Here is a 12,423-nt window from a genome sequence, read left to right as displayed (position 1 = left end):
TCTCACTTGTGATCCTTGCGTTCTACCCTATTCTTAGTTCAAGTCTCTGCAGCAACTAATCACGGCCCCCAAAATTGCTGACTCGGCCTGCAGTCAAAGCGCTTTCCGCTCTGTCTTGGCCCCACCAAAACGGGGAGGCAGCGCAACCAAGACACATCTGAAGTCAGTCAGCCACTGATCAAAGGAAAGTGCTGACAGAAGTGCTGTCTATTTACTCCATGCCTGTTCTCACTTGAAGTAATCAACCTGCCAACCTCTTGTGCTGCATGGGCGAGGAATTCAGGGAAAAACGACACCATTTTATACAACAAAAACCAGGGGGCAGCCCCTCTGCTGGGGAAATAAAAGGGGTTTGAAGCAGATATTCCACACCGGTTCTTAGGCTTGCTTTTGGAGGGTGTAAATCACGAGCTAGTCAGTTGCATCATGGCTGCTGCTCCCAGCCAATGGGAAGGTGAATCCCTATGTGTGCTGACAGCTACCTTTTCCTCCTGCAGTGGGGAGGACACCCAGGAATTTAGAGCATGGGTGTGGTGGGGTACAGCCCCTACTTACCCCTATGACAGAGGCCTGGAAAATGCAGATCAGTGCATAGATAGCGTGTAATGCGGCTGATGGAGAAGACTTGTAGCTCCAGTCCCTGAATTTCCAGTGGAGGTTGAATCCTGCATTCTTCCCTGTCGTTTTCAGGCAGAGTGTGGCTTATCCGGGAAAGCCCCTTGTATAAAGATTTCCCAAGGGCTGTCACTTTCCAGGGTTAAGAAACCCATCCTCCAACAGAGGAGATCCTCCCTGGGTGCAAAGATAAGTCCCCGCTTGAGAACCATTCACTCCCACTCCCTGCTAACTGAGACCATCACCTCATCGGCCAGGTCAGAACTCCTGGGCATTTCCCTTTGCAAGAGACCAGCCACCCCAAAGAGCAGCTGCCCCTTGTCTCCAGAAGGCATTCGAGCAAAATCCAGTCTCCTGTCAGCGAGCGGAGTCCATTGACCAGGCCTCAGTGCTCCTCTGTAACTGACGGGGATGTTTCTTTACCCACTAATCAGAGCATCCTTCTCTCTTCCACACCTTGTGTGTGAAAGACTGAAGGGATCCAGCATGCCCTGCTTGCCAGCTGAGGTACATCCACAGCCCCTTGGTGGTCGGTTCTCATCCTCCCTGGGGTTCTCAGGCGGGTAGTTGTGAGCCAGGGGGTGGGTCATGACCACCCTGTCCTTTCTAAACAGGAGCGGGTAGGCTCCGGGCTGCTGCATGGGAGAAGACTCCAAGTTTGCAAAAGGTGGACAGCCCCTTGACATCACATGAGCGTGGTTATTTTGGGTGGTCAGGAGAAATGCGAGGCAGACAGATCCTCTCCCATCTGTGGTGCTTTTGTGTCGAGTGTGGGTCTGTGGTGTTTTTACAGTGGGGCCACTCAGCAAAAATCAGCACGGCCGCTGTCACACACACAGTCTCTTTATCCGAGAACAGCTGTGCGGCCCCAAACCGGCGTAAGCAAACCTGCTGCAGCCAATGGCTTCGCTCACGCTCGGTTTAATGAAAACCTCATAGTAAAGGAACAGCGTTAAAAGACAGAGCTCCGTGGGGAACTGCCCAGAGCAGCTCAAGGTAGGAACGAGATTGGCAGAGCTCCTCTGCGCTCACTGGGCTGACTCCGACCTAGCCTTTTATAGCACGGTTTTCTATCCGCGCCAGCTTTCAAAACATTCTTTATTGGAGCGGAGGCCCTGTGCCCAATGCAATAAAGCACTCAAAGCCACAGGCTGGGAGAACTCTATTTAAACAGAGGTGCTTGGAAAAAGGGATGCTGACATTAGCACTTTCGCAGCAAAGTGTGCCAGAAGACTTGGCTCATGTTCTTAATCTGCCAGGGAGTAAATGAGACGATGTAGACAACACCTGGGCCAAAGCTTTTAAAGAGAGTCAGCAGGTGCACCTGCTCCGGGGTTTGCAACACAGACACCCACTGAAGTCAAGGGGAGGCTTTTCCGTGCCTTCAGTGAGCATTGGCTCGCCCCCTAAGTAGACGGAGCCCCTGAAATGAGGATGGCTGGACAGTCCTGAAGACCGAGGGCCTATAAAGCTAGGTAGATATCGAAGCTATTTAGACGCCTCCATTACTGTAGGATCTGAGCATCTCAATCATTCATGTGTTTATCCGCGCAGCACTCCTGTGAGACAGGGCAGGGCAGTTAGCCCCATGGTACAGATGGGGCACTAAAGCGCAGAGAGGCTAAGGCTCAGATCCACAAAGGTATTTTGGCTCCTAACTGCTATTGTTTTCAGTCAGGAGCCTAAAAGGATCTGGGCATAAGAGACTTACCCACCGTGGTCACACAGTAGGGGCTCGAAGCCAGGTCTCTGGCTAACATCCTAACCACTGGGACATCTATCTTTAAATCAGGTACACCACGGGCAGTGGCAGGGCAGGCTTCCCTGAGCCTGGCTCACCACCGTGCGCACCATCCAAACCCAGAGGGGAACGCCCCCCACCCCCAGGGCAGAGAGGGGAATTCAGCCACCATGACCCATTCAGTACACGTGGCCGCTACCCTGCTCCGGATGGACTGTTAGACTTGCGTGTCTCGCTCTGCACGCTCTAAGGGCTTCTCATCCAGAGAGGCCATAAACCCTCCTGATGCAGTGACTGGGGGTTCTCCTTGAGCTCAAAAAAGAGGGGTCGGTGTTTTCAAAGCACAGTGGTTGTGGAATAATTATACCCAGCTCTTATATAGCTTTAGCTCTCCAAGTGTTTTATCAAAGGAGGTCAATATCACGAGCCAGGGTAATGCCAAGTAGCTGATGTCTGGGAATGCCAGAGGTGATGAGGGCTGGTCACAGTTTCTTGACTGTTCTGAATCCAGTGAGGGGCCTCGTGGGAAGAAGAATCACACCAGGAGAAGCCAGGGCTGTGTGCCAGAGGCAGAAGGCGGACCAATACACTGCAGGTGCCCAGGAATTCCCAACAACAAGACTTCTTCCTTCAATGGGCAGAACGTGTCTATTTAATGGTCATTTGAAAGGGGGTTTATTTCTAAAAGCTGCCCTGAAGCAGATGTGTTTTGGGATGCCCAGCTTAGCTACCCTGGCTGTGAACCATGTCTCAGAATGAAACCCAGAGGGACAGAACTCACTGTGGGACTGAAGGGTCAAACCCAAATCTTCCCCGCAGCAGTCAGAGGATGAAATCAGCCACTCTCTCGTCACTGCAGGCAGAACTGCCAGAGCAGGAGTCCCTGGGCTGACCCACATAGTCTGAGAATGGCAAGCAGGAATCTACGGAGGCGGTGGGGGGGTGCTGCCAAACATCTAGCGCCTTGCTGCAGCTTGTTCCTCTGCTCCCTGGGCATGTGCCAACCTACTCCCAGGCAGGCACTCTCTTATCACTCCTCCACTTTATTTAGCCCGAGAAGCTGCAGAGCAGAGTGGAACATGGAATTCTGTTCAGCCCTAAAGACAATTAAGTGTTCTCCCCAGGGAATCATGCCCCAGCATCTTCCTTTGATCATCTTTATACCTTTGCCAGCATGTCCTAGCATTAGCTCCCTCTGCCCAGCTCCCAAAGAAAACCAGACAACTCCGGATGCCGTCTGCATAAACGGACAGACAGCAGCTTCTGAATTACACACCAGTAATCAAGAGGTCTTGGCCAACACTATTATGGGCTTGGACGTTCTCTCTGGCCTAGACACCTGTTGTGTTTGCATGCGTCTGCAGGTGAAGACCTGGGACCATTCTCCTGCTGAATCAATTCCATGCAGCAGCAGTGACCCACACTAGAGTGCGTCTTTCACAGGCAGTGCCAGCCAGAAGAACATCCTGAAATGTACCTACTTCATCTCACATCAGGGCCAAGAGCAAAGTTTCCACTGGTGACTTCACCTCTGAACCCTTCATGGCATCCCCACTCAACTCTTGCCCTCACTATAGGGTCCACGGAAAAGGAAAAGATGACCAACTCGTGTCATTTTTCAGGTCTTGATGATGGATAAAGAAACCTGAGAAGGATTTATTTTTAAATGGATCGTTCCCTGCGTTAGAAGTTCAGACCTTGCCTGCTCGGGAAGACTCAACAGAGAAAGGAGAACTAGTGAAAGCAGGACATCACACGGGTCAGGAGGAGAGTGAAAGAGGAGCAGTTCAGAGGGGAAGGAGATTTACAGTCGCATTGTTTTAAAAAGCTTTATTTCTGGTTCCTTTTGGTTAGCATCTATTTGACTCCAGTGACTAATGAAGACCTTAGAGAAAGCACATCTTTGTTAAAGAGTCCCTCCCTACCCCCTCTATAAAGACATGAAGGCACACAATACCCATGGGTCCTCCTGGGAAAATAGGGAAGATTTGACAAGGCCGATATTTAAGGTAAAAAAATCCCAAACATCTTCTTGGCTGTCTTTATAAAATAAGCAAAATAAGGCACAGCTCAATTTTTGAAGTCTCTTTTGGACGTCACCTTTACATGAGCCATGCACTTTACATCTCGGGGTGCTAGATGGCTGTGGTTGCAATAGCAATTAGCTGGGAAATCCTAATCCGGGGCGGGGTGGCCAGAGCAGGGTCCATGGGCCAAACAGTCTGCAGGATTCTACAAGGCAATCCACAGCCACCCTCAGCTTTACTATGGAAGGCAGCAGGCTGCTCAGGTCAAAACGGAGCACAGCATGCTGGGAGTTGTAATCGCCAAGGGCTGCACCTGTGCAACACAGATGGTAGAAGCCGCAATATCTCCGCAAGTCAGGTGTGGCTCTGGGGCTCCTCGCATTTTGCAACCAATCTTTAGTTGCATAAAGTGGAAGTACCGCTGCCCTAGATGCATTATATACGTCTCCTATAGAATCTGTACTTTTCTCTGGCATGTGTCTACATACAGCTCATCTCCCTACAGAGATCACCGCATTGACTACTGTTGCTAGTCTGAACACCCCGAGGTGCCCACAGTTCTGCGCTGGGCTCTGCCATGCTCCTGAGGCTAGTCGGAGGGTTCCGTGGCCGTGGTGTCCATGTCAGGAGATAGCGACAGCCTCCTGGTCTCTCCATTGTTCACGTTCTTCTTGCTGTCTTCCCTCTCAAGATCATAGTTCTTATCTTCTAATCTCTGCCCGAGCTTGAGGGACGACTCCCTCCTGGTGAGGAGCACGGGTGGGATGCTGGGGAATCCTCCACACGTCGTCGTACGCTTCTCTGGGAACAGATGCAAACAGATGATTATTTCCCACGGCACGTGCAGTTTCAGACGGAAGCAGCACAGCCATAGGCCTCTCAGTGTCACCGCAGCCGTGTAATGTAACGGCCATTCATCCCAAAGCACTTCACTGACTTGAGTGTATATTCTCACTTCACCTGCTCCTGAAATGCAGCTACTTCTGGGGTGCAGCCTTGCAGCTGTTAAACAGCACAGAGCAACACTAGGCAAAGACAGAAAGTGAAAGAAGAGGCAGAACGCAATTGCTCTCCCTGGCATTTGGCTAGGTGACTTGGTTTAGCACCCCCTACCCCAGTGAAAAGGGACACAACGGAATATTTAATAACCACAAGTAGTTAGGATCTTGTATTTACATTCTGTGTGGAAGAGAGTGTCTCCAACTGCTCAGTGCTCCCAAGCGCGACACGTGTTCCTTGGAGGACTCCCATCCAAGTAACGACCAGGCCCAACCCTGTTTAGCTTGTGAGATATGAAAGGATCCCAAGGCAGAATGGCTGCAAAATAATGAGCTGTCACATTAAGGTATATCTTTGCCCTGAAGTCCTAGCCCCGCCTCTCACCTCCTGGCCCAATGGGGTGCATCAGTCGATTCATCTGGACGTTCCAGTGCTTGACATTGGTGCTGGCCTGTCGGAGCTTCCTCTGGGCCGCCTGAAATGAACAGGAACAGGCAGGTAACACGCACGCAGCTGATAAATCCACCTAGTGCAGACCCACGTGCCCTGAACCAGCTACAGAAAGTTCCCAGCTCCTTTGCACAGAAACTGGGCCTCACCCTTACATTGCCTTGAAGAATGGAGTTTGACCTCAACTATCCTGGGCTCTGCTTTGGCAGGGCTTTGAACCAACACCAGCCTGGCAACCAGAGCCAGCTTTGGGGACACCAAGCCCCATGGGCCAGAGGGGTACTCTGATTTGTGTGACCGTCCTGAATTTTGCATGGGGTCTGCTACGGCCAGAGCAGTGCTCAGCTACCGACACCTTCCTAATCAGGCTGCTCTTTGCCACCCCAGCTCTGCTTTTTCACTGCTCTAATCCCCTCCATCCCCACGCCTGGATGCCTTTGCTACCCATAAACGGTCCATTGTCACCCCTCAAGGCGGGGCTCTGGCCTCGATTGATGACCACAAAGTGCCCCACGTACACAGATGCTGCCGGACAGATAATAAATGACTCAATAAATGACAGATAATAAATGACAGATGCAACATGGTAGCGAGGGAACCCCCCTCTTGGTGGTTTGGCGACCCACCCTTAGGGGTGCCATTCCAGCAGATTTCCCACAATAGAGTTTGCCAGCCAAGCCTAGTGGGCGTGAAACTTACAACCACCACTCATCACTCAAACCACCACTTCCTCCCTTCCCGCCAATATTCTTTGGGAAACTGTTCTTAACCTATGGAAGAGAACATTCTTAGCTGTAACACGCTGCTAAGACACCTTGTGATCTCTCACTCTTCTGGCTGGTCTGCCACTCAGAGGATGCTACCACTGCTGCAAACAAAGCTACCGTAAAGCTAAAGTAAACTCTGCTCCCTCGTATACAGAGGAGAACGCACCACTCCTGCGGAAGAGTCTGAAACTCTGCCCATCAGAGCAGGCACCAGTCACTCACCAACAGCCCCTTTACCAAGAAACATGAACACCTAGATGATATGGCGATGGGTATATTTATAGATGCTTAGACAGGGGAGTTCTCTTCTGTTGAAATCCATTGGCCCGATTTCCTTGATTTACCAGCGTTTACATGGGTGTAATGCCGTCTACTTCAATACAGCTACTCCACATTTACAGCAGGGTATGTGAGAACAGGATCGCACCCCGTTTCTCTAATATTAAGGAGAATCACATGCTAAAAGTAAATTATGCGATCTTCCCTGAGAGGAAACCCCGATTTCCAATGTAGAAAAGCCAACCTATTTCTTTCCAGGTGGTGGGCTTGGTAAATCTCTCTCAGGGGGGTTAACGGCAGTCTGGGAAGTAGGACTGGTACGATGCTCACCATGACATCCTGGTCTACCCTCTGCCTGTTCTCTCTCACTTCTTCCAGCTGCTTTTGGGCCTCTTCCAAATATTTGCTCTTGTTTTCCATCTCCTGCTTAAGGACCTGCTTCTCCCGCTGGGTCTGGATGATGTATTCCTCCTGCTCCTCCTTCAGCTTCATCAGCTCCTTCAGCTTCTCCTCCTCCTCAGCCAGCAACCTGCCGAGAAAGAGCGAGAGGTGGCTGTACCCCACCCTCCAAGCGACCAACACACCCGACCTTGCCGCGGCGGGGCTCAGAGCTATTCCAGACCCAGCAAGAACGCTGGGGGATTGGCTCCACACCTGATCTCCTCCAGCGGGAACTGCTGTAGGGAATGGCGTAGAGGTGCTGGCTGGGAAGGGGTACCAGCTGGGAAGGCTGGGCACTGTAAGGAACGGTGTTGGAGCACCGGCTCTGAAAGAAGTTCTCAGTTTCCCCCGTCTCCATCTCTTCCAGCGAGGGGCGCGGTGGGGAATAGTGGAGGAGTGCTGGAGTAACGCCACACCCCTGAGTGGGTCGGCAGCAGTGGGAATTAAACCTGTGACCTCTGGATCTAAAAGCAGGAGCCTCACTGTCGGACCTAAAAGACCCAGCTCTGTTAGCCAAGGCTGTAGCCGGCGCATCAACCTCTATATGTGGCCCAGCCACCACTAGGCAAGGAAAAGCACCCCAGTGAATGGCTGTGCAGGAGCTCCCAGCTCCTCCGGTCCCAGCTGAGCTGCAGCCAGATCTTAGAGCATTGCCCACTGAGGAGTCAGTAGGAAGGAAGGTATTTCCTGGTTATACCTGGCCTGGGCGTATCTCACAGACTCCTCGTCCTGCCGTGCCTTCACCTCCTGGTGCAGGGCCTCCTGGAGCCGCGCCTGCATCTCCTCCAGCTCCACGATCCGCTTCCGCTGCCGCTCGGCCTCCGCCTCCTTCAGCACCATCTCAGCCTGCATGGAGGCGCGAGCCTGGAGCCGCAGGGAGGAGACGGTGATCGGCATGGGCAGCACGCAGCCAAGCGCAGGGGTCCCCAGCCCCCACCCGAACCCGGCCTCTCCTCTCTGTACTGCCAGGAAGATGGAGCTGGACGTATCCCCCGCCACGGACGCCCCTGTGCAGCCGGCTTGTGGTTCTACAGGGCGCTGGGAGACGCATTCACCGGCCCTGTCCCTAGCTCCCCAGGGCGGTGGTGCCTTTAGACCTGAACCCTCTGCAGCAGCTAACCAGCAAATCCAGGGGTGGGCAACAGGGACCTCAGCCTGCTCCCCAAAGATGTGACACTGGCCACCCAGCAGGCCTTCCTGCTGAATTGGGAATGAACTGGGCTGCAGAGACTGTCCCCGTTGCCATTTGGATGTCCCAGCTACGCCAAGTAGCGCCCCGGACTGCACAGGACTGTGAAATCGAAGCCCCGCGCGTGCCCAGCCAGCTGGCCTTCGGGGCGCTTGAATTTCGATCAGCCGTCGTGAAGACGCACGGTGCAACTGCAAACCGAGCCCCTTATGACGGGGAAAATGGAGGGGTGGCCCTTCAGCCTGGGTCTGAGAACTGCTTGGCAAGCTGGGGGCAAGTACTGTGCTAGGCTTGCAAAGCAGGGAGAGCCCCAGTGCAGCCCCAATGGGACGCAGTGCCTGGGACGGCCTGTGCCAGGAGCTGCTGCGCACAGGGGTCTGGAGTTTGCCAGTGAAAAGACCCAGGAGGCTACAGCAGTAGTGACCCAGATTTTACCAACTTCGGGGTCTCTGGTGAGTTACAAGGGAGACCAAGAGAGAAACTGTCCCCTGCGCTAATGGAAACCTCCCAGCATGGACGGCACCTCTCCTCCCTCCCCGCCAACCTGCTCAGCCTCCTTCAGCTGGACCTCCAAGGTCCTCTGCATCTCCTCGTGCTGCAGCCGGCGCCGCTGCTCTTCCTCCTGCAGCAGCAGCTCCGCCTGCCGCTGGGCCTCCTTGAGCAGCTCCAGCTCCTGCAGCTTCCGCTCCTTCTCCTCCTGCAGCTGCTTGAGGCGCTGCATCTCCTCCTCCTTGGCAGCCTTCCGCCTCTCCCGCTGCTCCCTCTGCTCCCGGCGCTTCTGCTTCAGGTCCTTGTGCAGGGACTTCTTCCCCTCTGCTTGCAACCGGATCGCCGTCTGAATGGCTGGGAGGGAAGGAAGGAAGGAAAGGAAATTCAGCAGGGCCACACCAGGCTGGGCCATAGATCCAGCTGCTGCAGCGTGTCATAAGAACACAAGAATGGCCAGACTGGGTCAGACCAAAGGTCCATCCAGCCCAGTATCCTGTTTACTGACAGTGGCCAGTGCCACGTGCCCCAGAGGGACTGAACGTAACAGGTAACGATCAAGTGATCTCTCTCCTGCCATCCATCTCCACCCTCTGACAAACAGGCTAGGGACACCATTCCTTACCCATCCTGGCTAATAGCCATTAATGCACTTAACCTCTGAATTTATCCAGTTCTCTTTTAAACCCTGTTATAGTCCTAGCCTTCACAACCTCCTCAGGCAAGGAGTTCCACAGGTTGACTGTGCACTGAGCGAAGAACTTCCTTTTAAACCCGATACCCATTAATTTCATTTGGTGGCCCCTAGTTCTTATATTATGGGAACAAGTAAATAACTTTCCCTTATTCACTTTCTCCACACCACTCATGATTTTATAACCTCTATCATATCCCCCTTAGTCTCCTCTTTTCCAAGCTGAAAAGTCCAGTCCTCTTTAATCTCTCCTCATATGGGATCCGTTCCAAACCCCTCATCATTTTAGGTGCCCTTTTCTGAACCTTTTCTAAAGCCAGCGTGTCAGCAGCCACAAGGCCGGAGCATGGCCTACTACGAAAATGAGACTGGGAGCCTGGCAGATAGGACTCCTGGGTTCTACGTCCTGCATTTTGACCCCTCTAGATGCACGTGTATGTCAAATACATCCACATCATCCAAAGGATGAGCTCTGGACCCAGTCCTGCAGGGTGCTGAGACCTACTTGACTTCAATGGGAGCTGTGGTCACTTAACAGGATCAGGCCTTTGACCAACCCGTGCCTCAGTTTCTCAATCTGTGCAACAATCCTCATTTGTGTCCCAAGGGTGCTAATTACTTCGCGGTTGTAAAGTGCTAAGCATGGCAGCATCTGTATGGCTCTTCGAGGGAGTGGCTGTTTGACATGGATTCTGAGTCAGTCTGATTAAAGTGACCTGGTTTGCAGCAACATGATGTTGGAAGGTCCAGCAGCTAACTCCAAACAACTTGAAACATTTTGGAAATAGTGTTTGGGTGTGAATGCTGTGAAATGGGCACCTGTGCCAGCTGATCAGACACTAGCGGAATCTTGGGAGAGGTTTACAAGAAAAGCTGGTTAATAATAAAACCTAGCTCTTTCCATCGGTAGATCTCCCAGTTCTTTACATTAACCCCATTTTACAGATGGGGAAACTGAGGCCCAGCGAGGGGAAGTGACTTGCCCAAGGTCACCCAGCAGCCTAGGTGACCAAGCCAGGAGCCCAGGTCTCCTGAGTCCCTGTTCAATGCTCTAGCCACTAGGCTGCAGTGCCTCATTTAGTTTGCTTTAAGTGGCTAGTTAATTAGAATCTCTCTCAGTTTCATCCCAAAGCGCTTCACCAATGAGATACACACAGCACCTAGCACAAAATGTGGCCACCTCTGGGGTGGAGTGAGGCTGCTGAGTGGCACATAGCTCACAAGCAGGGGAAAGGGGAACTCCGAAGGACATCAAGGGAATGTCCTACCCACCCACATGTAAGAGAGACAGAGAATGCCAAGAATCAGACTCGGCATTCCCCCTTCTCCCAGCAGAGGGTACAAGCAGCCAGCACCACTGAAGTTAATGGGAGTTGCTACTATCCTGTGGAAAGAAACGGGGTCTCAGTTTTATGAGCCTGGGGCAGCCCTGCCAGGGGTGCTGAGCGTGCAGAGGTGCACAGAGAGCTCAAGGGCAGAGGCTGCCTCCTTTGCCACCCCACGGTTTCATCTTTTCCTTCCACTGAAGCGACTCAGGAGCAAGAGGAAGGCAGGATGGAGAGGGAGGGTGGGCCGAGAGCCCGGCGGGGGCGCTGTGGCACAAACCTAGCGTCCACTCCTGCCGCTGCTTGGTGTCCGAGGCACTCATCTCATACGTGCGAGAAGAGGTTTTCACGCAGAACATGCACCTTTTGCCTTCCCGGTCGGGCAGGACCTAAGGGGAGAGGGGAAGGAGTTACCGCTCCCGTTCCTGGAATAGTGCAAATCCCCCCTGCGCCCACGGAGCAAATTCCCCCTCCCCCCATCCTACAGTCTGGGACAGCCCCCCACAGCACAACTCCCAGCCTGCCAGTCCCCCTCCTTTGGCCCAGGCAGCTCCCCACCGTGCCCTTTCCCTAGGGCCTTTCCTTCTGGACATAAAGGGGCAGGAATTACAAGGAAGAGAAACGTTTCTTTCCTCTCCCGCCTATGATCAGCCTCCCCCAGTCCCTGTACAATCGGGGCCCTGTATTAACCCCTCCTTTGCTGGACAGAAGCCTTTGGAGCAGCGTGCTGACAAAGGGCAGCCTGGCACCCAGCTGATATTGCTAGGCCAGGTACCAGCAATGGACGCGCATCCCCATCCCCACCCCCACCGACACATGCATGCGGCAGGTGGGATGTCAGGCAGCACACAGCTTCTTCATATGCCGGGTCTGTCAGATCAGATGACCCTCGAGCATAGCCCTGTGTACCAGTGATGTCACTGCACGCCCCCGGGGGACCCTGCAGCAGCCGGCAATGCTGGAGTGGAGAAGCCAGCAGTAAAACTGATTGAAACCTGGTGTGGATTTAGTGCTGGTGAAAGGTGCTGGACTGACAGCCCGGGAGAGCCAAGTCCTCCATCTATCCCAAATACAGGGCTTGACAGGACAAACTTGCCCCACCCAGGCCCCTGCCCAATAGGTATCTGATCCAATCGAGAGAGCTCAGTCTCCAGGGCCCATTCAGTCCTTGGCCCTTCCTCAGAGACTGCCAATTAGCACCAATTGTAGCAGGGATTTTTCTGTCAGGGAGGCCGGCTGGCTGGGAGCTGGGCTGACGACGAGCAAGCTCATGTCACATAGGGTAAGTCCACGCCACAAAAGGTGCGTTCTTAGCACATGTTGGCAAATGCAGGTTAAAATAGCAGCAAAGACACAGCAACAAGGCCTTGAACTCGGGTTAGCAGCTCAAGGCTGTCCTATAGGCTGGAG

The 12,423-nt window shown here is 53.2% G+C and overlaps 1 protein-coding gene across 3 annotated transcripts in view; it reads right to left on the bottom strand.

Annotated features, from left to right (window-relative positions):
• Positions 1-4,171: 4,171 nt before the first annotated feature.
• Positions 4,172-12,423, bottom strand: part of DEF6 (DEF6 guanine nucleotide exchange factor) — a 35,284-nt gene continuing 27,032 nt past the window's right edge. For all 3 annotated transcript variants that reach the window (XM_048826486.2, XM_048826487.2, XM_048826488.2), the window contains 6 exons: positions 11,294-11,402; positions 9,053-9,351; positions 8,017-8,183; positions 7,209-7,407; positions 5,767-5,857; positions 4,172-5,184 (listed from right to left, as the gene is read on the bottom strand). In XM_048826486.2, coding sequence (XP_048682443.1) covers positions 4,973-5,184; positions 5,767-5,857; positions 7,209-7,407; positions 8,017-8,183; positions 9,053-9,351; positions 11,294-11,402 — 1,077 coding nt within the window. In that variant the 3' untranslated portion in view covers positions 4,172-4,972. The remainder of the gene's footprint in view (positions 5,185-5,766; positions 5,858-7,208; positions 7,408-8,016; positions 8,184-9,052; positions 9,352-11,293; positions 11,403-12,423) is intronic.

This window comes from Caretta caretta, chromosome 21, assembly GCF_965140235.1.
Source record: "Caretta caretta isolate rCarCar2 chromosome 21, rCarCar1.hap1, whole genome shotgun sequence".
NCBI classification, from domain to species: Eukaryota; Metazoa; Chordata; order Testudines; family Cheloniidae; genus Caretta; species Caretta caretta.
This window is presented reverse-complemented; position numbering and strand designations above follow the sequence as displayed.